Consider the following 12,134-nt stretch of genomic DNA (forward strand, 5'->3'; position numbering starts at 1 on the left):
TTCACAGTATGACGAACTCCCTTACACGCACTATATGTTTTTTTTTTTCTCTTTATTCAATTTAATTCTTGATTCTCTAATAACTTTTCAATGTAGTCATGAATTTCATTCAAACCGAGCCCAATTAAAGCTTTACTAGGAAGAGAAAAATAAAGCAAAAAGAAAGAGATAAAGTGGCCTAACCTAGCTCTAAGTGCAACCAACTTAATCCAACAAGGGGGAACATATCGTCACGCCTTGAAAAAAATATAACTGCGCTCATTTTGTACCACCTACCATTTTATGTTCTGAAACTATTTCTTCGCTTTACACTTTATCATTACAAGCACACAATTATTGTATAGACGCCTACCTTTCTCATCAATGATCGTTACACCTACATTGTCCTACATTGTCCAGTTAATTATTCTTTTATTTAAAAAAAAAAAACACTTACATTTACATTTATCTTTTATTTTTATTAGGAAGAGTAGCTTCCTACCTTATTATTTAATGAATTTTAACACATCTTTTTGGCTTTATTATTTTTTTTATTTTTAAATTTATCTTATTAACTATAAAAAAACATCTTTTGTCTTCCTAGATAAAAATAATAATTATATTCAAAAAAATACATTCATGGCACAACCACATTTTTATATTAGCATAATTAATCTTTTTATGAAATATCTATGTTCTTTCTAAAATTAAAAATACATTAAGAAATAAGGAAAATGACAGTAACTCAAAAACTCAAGAAATAAGGATAATAATTAATGGCTAATGGCAATGATGCTTTTCTTGCATGAAAATAGAAAACTTATTCTTAATAAATTAATTTATTATCTTTTTCTCAAATGTTTATTTTTATAATTATTTAATTAATAAAAAATAGTTTTAGAAAGCCAAATTATTAAACCACCCGGTTCCTTAGGTTAATAAAAAATGTCAAAGTTTTAATATTTTTTTATAAAAAATGTTAAATCAACATTTTTTTAAAATAATTTTTTTATTTAAAAAAACCATATTAAATTTTATCGAATCAACTAATTTATGAATAGTCCTATCAAGCCAAACTTAGTCAACTCTTATAAAGTTTGCTTTCAAACTCGATCGAGTTCAATGACTCGATCGAGTTCAATGATCAAGTCAATAGATCATTGTTATAACTCACTCAACTTAATTGAGTTTAATAACATTATTAAAAAATTTCCTATCATATTGCCCAAGCAACTAATTAGTTATCAATGCTATCATAAAGTTTTAGCTCTATCTTATATGAGTCAACACACATCAGCATCACGCTGCCATTACCGCATCACTCATCAGATTCAGTTTACAACACAAGTATCATCTAGGAAAGACTTGAACCCAAGCAAAGGTACCTTTGAGATCATTACTCATGAAATTTTCAACACCATTACTCATGCACACGATCAAGCTTTAGCAGCTTGCTCGACAGGTTCGGTTTCTGAAACACCACTTGATTTTGCACGCTTGGTTTGATAATCCTTTACAGCAGCCTTGATAGCATCCTCTGCAAGCATGCTGCAGTGCAGCTTAACTGGTGGAAGAGAAAGATGTTTTGCAATCTCCCTGCAAATTCAGATGCATGATATTAAGAACTCACGTTGCACTCTTAAGGCTTCGAGTTGCCCCCCACTATATATTAAGTAAAAAGTGGACCCAAATTCAATTACCATAGCTATGAATGTACTGTCACGCAGTGATTTTTACTTCACAGCGTTGTCACTAAATTAACAAAAACTTCACTTACAATAAAAACTAGTTAGAATTTTATGACAATAAACGGAAAGGCAAAGGTCACTGCTCTCCTTTACAAAGGAACATTGACAAGGATGCTGACGTGGGGACTAAAACGATTTAAAGATAACAGAAGAAAGCAAAGAAGTAAACAAAAGCCAAAAAAACAAAAAAAAAAACAGGATGAAGAGAAAGAATAGGGGTTGGAAAAGTCTGCAACTTCACAAATTTTATTCAATTCATCAAAAAACTATCTAACATTTAGAATTTACAAATACTAAAATCCTAACTAGAACAAACAATTAGGCTTATAGCCATCTAAATAAAATATCCAATAATAACTAAATTAAACCCAACAAATAAACCTAAATAAAATCCAATAACACGATAGTTGGGTTATCCTCCATCATCATAGATCATACGGACATGTAAACCATGTCTCGAATTTATGTCCTCGTCAACTCTCCTGAGGTTGGAAGAACTTAAACCTGTCAAGAATAGGTCAAGGTGACTTCGATAACGCTCCCAAAGATAAGAATTAAGCTACTATGATGTCTCTCTATTAATCCAAGTACAGTCTGAAAATGGTTGCCTAACTCATAAACTAGGATTCGATGAACTTCATCATTACTGGTATAAACAACTTGTGTATCCAAAATAGAGTTAATATGTTCTTTTTGTGCTAATAATAAAGATAATACGATAAGGATATCAAAAGGAGCATAAAAGATAGACTATTGTGATATATAACGAGGTACTTTATGTCAAAAATAGAGTTAATATCAAAGTTTAATGGCAGTTTAATGACACAACTATTTGATTTAATCATTTGCAACACTTTGAATGGTCCAACACTACACTCTTGCAAGTTATAAATGGTTTTCAAAAGGACATCATTCATGAAATAATCTCTAACATTAAGTATATCATGATACTTATGCAAATCAGTTTGAAATTTTTATTCTTTATTACTTGCTTAAATTTGTTCAATGATCTCAACATGTAAATTGTGAATTCCACATGCAAAAGACTTAGCCGAATCAAACATTTTAGTGTGACAAGATATAAAAAGAAAATCTACAAGCTTTCTTGGTTCGTAACTATAAACACTACATGACTGAGGGTGTGAATTGGAACAAACGCTATTCAAAGCCTTAGTAAATATAATTTGGACATAACATCGTAAATTAGGATTATACTCGTCTTTCTCATCTTTCTCATTACATGTTAAAAGTAAGGGATTAGAGAGCTTAGCATGTTAATCTAAACTTATAACGTGGTGGACATCAAGTAAGATGGGTGGGGATTCAGGTAGTTTAGAGGATTAATACTATGACACTCTTCTAAAACAATATTTACCTCTTCAAATGATTTCACTAAAGAGTTTCCTAAAACTTCTTCTTCTACCACTAAAACATAATTATTATATTCTTTATTAACCACATTTTCATATTCATTTGGACTTATAGTGTTAAATCCCTTTTTTCACACATCTTATTCATCTAGATCATTAAAATCTTAAGGATTGAGTTTATATACTTGCACATAATAGTCTTTCTTTTCACCTATATTCTTATGTTCTTGGATGACAAAGGGTTTAGAAGTATGGATGACGAAGATTTGACCGAAACCCTTACGTTTAGCACATCGAACCTTTGAACTCAATCTAGACATTTTATTAATACTCATTTAGCTTTATCTTCTTTATAAATTTGAGCATTACTAGGATTAGATCTATAGGGTGAAGCATCTAATAAAGAACCATTATTTCTAAATTGAGACCTAAAAAGGGTCCTACGAGGGTCTTGATATTTTGCCTATTGACTTTTTATAAGTAAATCATAATATTACACTACAGTATAAACTTAGTCAAAATTAAAGACAACTATAAGCATCTGTTTTTTTTTAGATCACCATTCAAACATTTACAAAACCTATGGAAAGTCATGGCTTCATTCTATCTTATGGCACATCTCTTCATGTAATCATTAAATTATGTTATATATTCATTGACAGACTTGTTCTATTGGTCTAAAAATTTATTCTTATAAGACTAGGGTGGATACTTTTACTGTAGTTTTTGCTTCATTTTAGTCCAATAAGTTATAAGAGGTTTACCTCTCATCTTTAAACAATCCTTGACATCTCTCCAATAAAGTTAGGCTTCACCAATGAACATTATCTTAGCAAATCTAACTCTTCTATTATCAAACAAGTTATGCCACTCAAATAATTGATCAAAATCATGAATCCACATATCAAAGGCCCAGGGATCATGATGATTGTCAAAAGTGAGAGCTTCTATTTTGTTAGGGCTCATGACTTGCTCATCAAGGTCATCATATGTAGAGAACCTAAATGACAGTCATGTTGGTGGCACTTAAGGTGAACTTGTCTATAATGATTATTGCTATAATTTTTACTAGTCTTTGGGTGTCTTATTTCGAGAACTCTCTAAGGGTTTCACTCTTTTAGACATGTTGGTCATTTGGGTTTGTAGTTCCCCTCAAATGGCCTTGAGAGTATCACTAAGGGTTGAATCCATAGTAATAGTAGACTTACGGTTGGACACGAGATGATCATGAAACAAATAAATGCAACACTAACTTAGAAATTGAATTGAGATCACATATGATTTCTGATTTCTGCAAGTGAAATCACAATAAAAAAATAAAAAAAATTCCATTTTTTTTAACATGAAGATTAATCAAGAACAAAAAACACCCAAAAAAATTTAAGCATGCAATGCTAAAGCTTTAAATGCAAACAATTAATCAAATAAAGTCATAATGTTCCATTATTTTTTATAAGCTTCACAATTACAAAGTACCAACGACTAAATTTGAATGACAAAGATATAAGGTGAGCAAAAATATAAGAGTATAATGCAAGATAAGATTTGTTTTTAGACACAAACGAATATTATTGATGATAAGTTGAATAACAAGGGTGAAAACTAGTGAGGTAAAATTCAATGAGATGAGAGATTGAGTGGTTTACAAACCAGATTGCTTGACAATTGTGAAGGGTCATTTGAATCACTACTGTTGACGCAGATAGAACCACTGTTGTTGATAGAACCGTTGAAGTGTTTTACCGACTAATCTCATTTTGCTACTATTACCTTTTTTTTATCTCACTTTTCTTTCTTTTTTTATATTGTCACTTTTTATATATATTTTTAATTCTTTTTTTATAAATTAATATAAAAGAAAATTACAACTTAAAAAAGAAAATACTAATAAAATATTAAAATAAAATAAAAGGCAGCAGACTCCCAAGTATTTCCATTCTTCTTGGCGTCTCTCAATCAAAGTTTAATGTGTAGAGTGCAAGAGAGACAATAGTTGTTACTACCATTGCATTTAGTCCCAAGCTTGGTTATATACATCATATATATACATCACCTTCTATCATCATCAAATGATGCAACATGTTAAATCTAGGATGGTAGATATTCCCATTGGAATCCGCGAATTTATTTGCCAAAGCTTTCAGTTGTGCTTTTTTTTTTTTGGAAGAGAACGAGAAAAAAGTACAGAGATTTATGGTGTTGTCTGTCAAAGTTAAAAAAGGGTATTTGGGTTCGGTTCTGGCAGTGGGGCAGCAAATTTTTTTTTTAAAATCACTATTGATGATGATCCTCACAATTGCTAGGGATTAGAAACTGTGTTGAATTTTGAAGATTTACACAAGCTCTAATAAATCGATTAATTATAAGAACAATTAAAAACTTGGTTCTCATACCAAAGTTGATGCGGGACAAAAAAAAAATTAAAGCTAAAATAAGAAAGAAAAGAAAAGGCTAAGAAAAAGAAGCCATAGAAAAAGAAGAAAAATATGAAGCAGAGAAAGAATAGAGGTTAGAAAAGTCTGCAACTTTGCAAATTTTATTAAATTCATCAAAAAACTGTCTAACATTTAGAAAAATAGAATATAAATATTAAAACTCTAACTAGAACAAATAATTGGGCTTACAATCCACTAAATAAAATATCCAATAATAATTAAATTAAACCTAACAAATAAAACTAAATAAAATCCAATATCACAAGAGTTGGGCTATTCCTCTATCATCATAATCATACGGATGTGTGAACCATGTCTCAAGTCTGATGTCCCCATTAGATGTGGTGACACAACACAAGACATTCAATCTAAAACTAACAGCTAGTGTACATCTATAGTTTTCCACTTCATGTAATTAATCTCTGTCTGTGAAATCTGAGGCCCCTACATTTTCTAAGACCAACACCACCAAAGCCTCTATTCTTTCAACTGTGCAATAAGTGGTGATTTAGTGTGTCATGCATGTGTCCAATATAAGTTCCTTCTTTCCTCACACAAACTCATATTTTCATTATAGAAAGGCCATCCTATGTTTCCATCTATACACTTCTATTGGTTAGTGTGTGCATTTTTTTACATTAATGACTTAATGAGTGTGTGCATGTGTCCTTTAAAGCATTCGTATAACTTAATAAAAGAGAGGTAAGTAATATTAAAAATGAAAAGAAGGGCTTTTCATGGAAAAGATGAAGTAAAAGAAAAGAACAGAAACAATATAAAAGAAAAAGATACGGTATTTTTCAGCTGCCCAATCTCACACCAAAGAGGAGATGGAACCATCCACTCAAATGCACCCCTGCTTTGTGTAAATTCAAACACATGGAAACTCAAAGGGTACTTTTTATAGTTCACAAACAGAAAGCACCTAAAACCTGATAATGATAAAGGAGTGAGACTTTCTTTCCTGTTTAGTTCATTATATCAAAATAGCACTCCAGTTAACTCAAAACAAAACGAAAATAAACCAAGTTCTGTTTGTCAGGGAAGAAAACCTTGCCAAACACTAGAATAACATTCAAGAGAACAATAAAGTACAAATCTACTATGGAACTCTTCATATAGAAAATTCATATTAAAAGAAATTGAAGGCACAAATAAGCACATGGAGAGAACATTATAAAATCCTCATCAAGTCTCACAAAAACATCTGCACTTGATATGAACAAGGAAAGATGGCCACATCATTCCTTTTTTTCTGATTCATTGCTTTTCTAACCTGATAATTGATTACCAATCATGAATATTCCCAGCCATAAGCGTACAAAATGAAAATGAAGTACTAATCCATTTGTGCTTCTAATCAAGGCTAATGTCGGAAATAGTTTAACTTCGGCCATGGATATTTATGAACAATAATGCGTGAATAGTCTTGCTTGCTAATAACAGAAAAGACAAGGTCCACCTGCAGAATGCCACTTGACATGTATGAGGAATCACAGGTTGTTGGTAAACAACAGGGATGAATGATCCTGTGATACTAGACAGCAAATACATATCAATAGTGTTATTACAGTTCAATCTTCCTTGGTCAAGACCATCCTCTTATGTTTGTAAATGAATTTATATCCCTGATGTGGTCCGACAGGTTCTACTCATAATTCCCTAACCTTCAGCGAGGCCAAACAATCAACACAAAATGCCAGATGCTTTGTATGTAGTGGGTCCAAAAAACTATCATCCTCTCAGTAAGAAATTTCTCAATCTGATATCCAAAAATTAACTCTACATCCCCCAAACATGCGACTCTTGAGTTTAAAATAAAACTAGTACAAGCTTGAATACTGCAATAGCTGAGGTTACAGGCAAAGCCAGTGTATACTGAAAATTATGCAGAGGCATCGGCAGAAAGGAAGAACATCACATTCTATACTGAGTCTCACTTCAGCACCCACCATCTCAAAATGCCAACCAAGCTTTATAAGTAAATTATTATACAAGATGAAATTGCTAACTAGAACAAGCAGATTGGACTCATGAACCATGGAAGCTATAATATAAAAATAAAATACCCCTCTAAGTTCCCTATACAAAGTTGGCAATGATGGAGTCTAATCTTATAAGTGATGATAGCTTCCCACAATTTTTTTCGCTTACAATCACTTCCTTGGTTTGATATTTATGTTGAACTGCAGTTGATTCCATTAAAGAGTTGCAATAAAAAAATAACAAAATGGATTAAATAGATATAAACCATCAGCACAACAATCATAAACGCGCAAAATCATAACTTTTTCTATCCAAAACAACACAAATGAAGGATAAATAGTGCAATAAAAACAGATAAAATCTTAAAAAAAAAAAAAAAAAACTAACGTGTTTTTTATGGTCATCACTTCCTCCATTTGCTTCCCTTTCACCCATTCAGTAGCTGAAAAAACAACACAAATCAGCTCCTCAAATTTCATTCTAGTTTATCCACAAAAATAAATAAATAATATTAAAAAAATGTTAAAATCAACAAAACAAGGATCAACATACCAACAGAGGAGGAAGCAATAGCGGAGCCACAACCGAAAGTTTTGAAACGAGCATCGATAATCTCGCCAGTTGTATCATCAACCTTAATTTGCAGCTTCATCACATCACCACAGGCAGGTGCACCGACAAGTCCAGTGCCGACCGCCGGATCATTCTTGTCAAAAGACCCTACATTGCGTGGATTGTTGAAGTGATCAATCACCTTCTCGTGGTAGAAACGTGGCAGGATCCTAGCTCTTTGGGAGAGCAATAATCTCTCGGATGCCAGTAGCCTCAACATCCTTTCTGGGATAGGAAGATTCTGTTTTTGCTTGGTTAATTGAGCGAGGAATAGCGAGAGGAAAATATAATTTCGTGTTTTTGGAGGGCTTGTTCGTTAAAATCGAATGGGAGTTATTCATGGACACGTGGAAGGCGGAGATGGTTCTGAGGTTTTCTGGCATTTGACAGGTGTGAAAATCTAAATTTTTTTATTTAGATTTTGAAATGAGTACATAAATCGGGGTTTTGCCAGTAGGGCTCACACCTGGATGATTTCTTAGCTTCCTTTAGTTTTGTTGGGCTATGAAAGGCCCAGCCTAGGCCTCGAGTTTCTGTAGATTAGACTAAATAAAAACCTATGCTTTAGGCTGGGCTATGGCCCCAAATAGACCTGCTTTCTTAGTGTGTTCGGTAGAGAGAAATTTCAATTGACATTTAGGATACCCGTTTTGATACCAAAGCTAATACTTTTATCTCTGATAAATAATAATAATAATAAAATAAATTAATTTGTAAAAGAAGTTTGAGTTAAAGGATCTCAATCAATATTTCTAATGGAGAAGTTTAACAGAGGAAACATACCCTGAAAAATGTATATATATATATATATATATATATATATATTATATATATAAAAATTAAGTGAAGACTTGATTGTATAAATTTCTAATAACTGGCTTTTCTCTATTTTTCTTTTGAGTTGAAAAATTATTTTCTCATATAATTACACTCAAATGTAACTCGAGGTTTCTTATATAAATATATAAATGTTATGTAATTTAAAAATGTTGGAATTTAGATAGAAAAATTATTTTGTAATCCAAGATGAAGAAAAAAGGATGGAAAAAAGGATACAACTATATTGCTTGTGTGAACTTATGAAGATGAGTAGAAGCTACTTAGTATTTGACCATTTAATTCCCTTTTTATGGCTTGAATGAATTAGTTTAGATATATCTATAATAATCCATTTAGAATGGTATGCTAAGAGTATATGATTATATATAACTATTATGTATAATATATCAATTATGCCATGAGATGAGACCTAAATACCATAACAAATCCCTCATTAATATATTAAGTACATGTTGAGAACATGATTCATTACTTTACAATTTTATATGCATAAAACTAAAGTTCTATTATTGGATAAATTGTTGATCTACTTAAGATTATCATTAATCAAATATGTTTAATGTTATAATTTGGATCCTACTTAATTAAACTTATAAGATTTGGATGAGCATTTTATGACCATATAAGTTTACAAGAAGTAGTTAGACGAAACATATATGATATGTTTAGATAAAGTGTTGTCACTATAGATATTGATTATTAAGCTATGATATCTAACTGATTTTATTATTTTAATTTATTGAGTTACTTAAGTTAATGTAAATTAAATGAGATTTTAGCCCCCTAAAGAGATCAAAACGAGGTTTTTTGAATTAATAAGAAGGGCTATTAATTTGAAGAAAATAGCGAGAGACCAGATTATGATTAAAGATCTTATTTAAATTTGATTTTAAATATGCATGCATGAAACTAATGCTTACTATCTTTACATGAATAGGTTGATAGATAAAAAAAAAAAAAATAAGTAGTTATGTAGAATACTTGATCCTTACAAATTAACTGGACCAAACTTCTTGGAATGGAACAATAATGTAAGAATTGTTCTCAAGATTATATATTCTTCAAAATTTGATTCATTTTCCCCTATAATAATGTTGATGAAGAAGTTAGGAATGAATATTAACATCATATTAATGATGATGAGCAAGCTACATATGTGATGTTGGCTAGCATGTCACATAAACTTTAAAGACAACATGAGAATATGAATACCTTTACAATAATTATACATATCAAAGAGCTAATTGATATAGCTAGTAAGACTGGGAGGTATAAAACCTTTAAAGAATTTTTTTACTATAAGATGAGAGAGGTGTTCCTTAGTAAACACTCATGATTTCCTCAGTAAACATTGCATTTGTTTCTTACTTAGTTTTGAATGAATTTAAATTTATTATTGAAGATAAATATTATTCCTTTTATAATGATGATGTTTGTTACGAATTTGGTATTTATACAAAATGTTTGTATATACTTAATTTTGAATTGCTTATATTTAATAGACATAACAAGAAGAATAGATTAGATAACCAATATTAATCATATTTATGGCATTATAGACTAAGTCATATTAATGAAACAATAATCACAAAATTATATAAAGAAGGGTATTTGATCCTTTTAATTGTGAATCGTATAAAAGGTGTGAAGCTTGTTTATTGAGTAAAATGATCAAAATATCCTTTACTGAAAAGAGTTAAAGGTCTACAGAATTGTTAAGTTTGATATAAATAAATGTATATGGTATGATGAAATATATATATATTTCATCGATGATAATTCTATAATTATATCTATTTGATGAAACATGAGCCTGAATCATTTAAAAAGGTTCAAAAAAATTAGAAGTGAAGTTAAAAAACTAACTGGAAAGGGAATCAAAATATTTTGATGGGATCGAGATGGGGAATACTTGAGCCAAGTATTTTAAGTTTATCTAAAAGAAAATGAGATTCTCTCACAATGAATATCTCTTGTCCATAATGAGTTATGCAAACCTTTATTTTTTGTTTTATAGGGCTATGCCTTACAAACCATTGCTTACCTTTTAAATAAAGTTTCAATGAAATTTGTTGATAAGAATCCATATAAGATATGAAATGATAGAAAATATAACTTATAATAATTACATATTTGAGGATGTGATACTTATATAAAACGAATTATATTTAAAAAGTTAGGAGCTAAATAAGATCAATAAATGTTTATAAGATATAAAAAAAAATAAAAATTATTAGATATTGTTTATACCATTCCATTGAGAAAAATATATTTATCTTGAAACATGCTAACTTCCTAGAAAAAAAAAAAAAACTTGTTCTCAAAAAGATTAGTGAGAGAAAAACAAAATTTTAAAAGGTTCAAGAACCATAAATTAGTATCTAAATAAAAATGTTTTTTCTTAACAACCAGAGTTGACCTCTAAAATCAAATAAATAAAAACATATAAAATAAAAATAAAAATCAAGGTTAAATTTTTATATGTGCTTTTATATTTTATTTTTATTAAAAAAATTAGTTTTTCGTTTTAGTATTTAATAAAAAATAACATTTTTTTTTAATTTACCGATTTATATATTTTTAATTTGTTTTTATTAACCATTCCTCTTACATTAAAAAAATTAACTTGGAATGCTACTCTTGACGTAGTTAGGAGCAATGAATTATTTAGGCTGTATTATTGAGAGAAGTATATACAGCAGAAAACAGTCTTAATTCATCGTGCATTTAATTTAGATGCAAGTTGCAAGCACTGAACTTGTATGCATTTCCACCCATGACAAGATGTGTTCTGTATTCCTGTCCAGGCTGGATAATTTTATGAAAGAAAGCTCCACACAGGACGGTTTTCTGTCTTTAGGACAATAATTTTTTGATTTTTCTTACCTGTTGATGTGAAGGGCTTGCTTCTTAAATTATTGCAGAAGCTCAGCTCTGCAAATCTAACCGACTCTGCCCATCATCTCTTACATTAGGGCAAGTAGCAATGGTTGACCTTTCTGCCATCGCTGTTATCAGCGTACCTCATCTCTCTACCAGACAAAAAATGTCTTCACAGCTTGCACGCCATGATGCTGCATGGTTTCTTAACAAGGCAGACCTTAATTTATTTATTTATTTTTTATTCATTTATGTAATTGCTGCATGATCAGCTAATTAAACTC

The 12,134-nt window shown here is 30.3% G+C and overlaps 1 protein-coding gene across 1 annotated transcript; it reads right to left on the reverse strand.

The window, feature by feature from the left end:
• Positions 1-1,047: 1,047 nt before the first annotated feature.
• LOC118057494 (uncharacterized) lies at positions 1,048-8,411 on the reverse strand. The gene is made up of 3 exons (XM_035070087.2): positions 8,071-8,411; positions 7,906-7,960; positions 1,048-1,575 (listed from the first exon to the last, which is right to left on the reverse strand). Exons 1-3 carry the CDS (start codon positions 8,348-8,350, stop codon positions 1,416-1,418), a joined length of 495 nt encoding a protein of 164 aa, XP_034925978.1. The 5' UTR covers positions 8,351-8,411; the 3' UTR covers positions 1,048-1,415.
• Between the last annotated feature and the right edge of the window lie 3,723 nt (positions 8,412-12,134).

This window comes from Populus alba, chromosome 15, assembly GCF_005239225.2.
Source record: "Populus alba chromosome 15, ASM523922v2, whole genome shotgun sequence".
Classification (NCBI taxonomy): domain Eukaryota; kingdom Viridiplantae; phylum Streptophyta; class Magnoliopsida; order Malpighiales; family Salicaceae; genus Populus; species Populus alba.

Excerpts from the sequence above, each read along its gene's own strand:
- LOC118057494 (XM_035070087.2), bottom strand. The coding sequence starts at position 8,350 with ATGTTGAGGCTACTGGCATCCGAGAGATTATTGCTCTCCCAAAGAGCT. Across the intron at positions 7,961-8,070 it reads TATTGCTTCCTCCTCTGTTG|CTACTGAATGGGTGAAAGGG; the intron begins GTATGTTGATCC and ends TTGTTTTTTCAG. Across the intron at positions 1,576-7,905 it reads GTGATGACCATAAAAAACAC|GGAGATTGCAAAACATCTTT; the intron begins GTTAGTTTTTTT and ends CTGAATTTGCAG.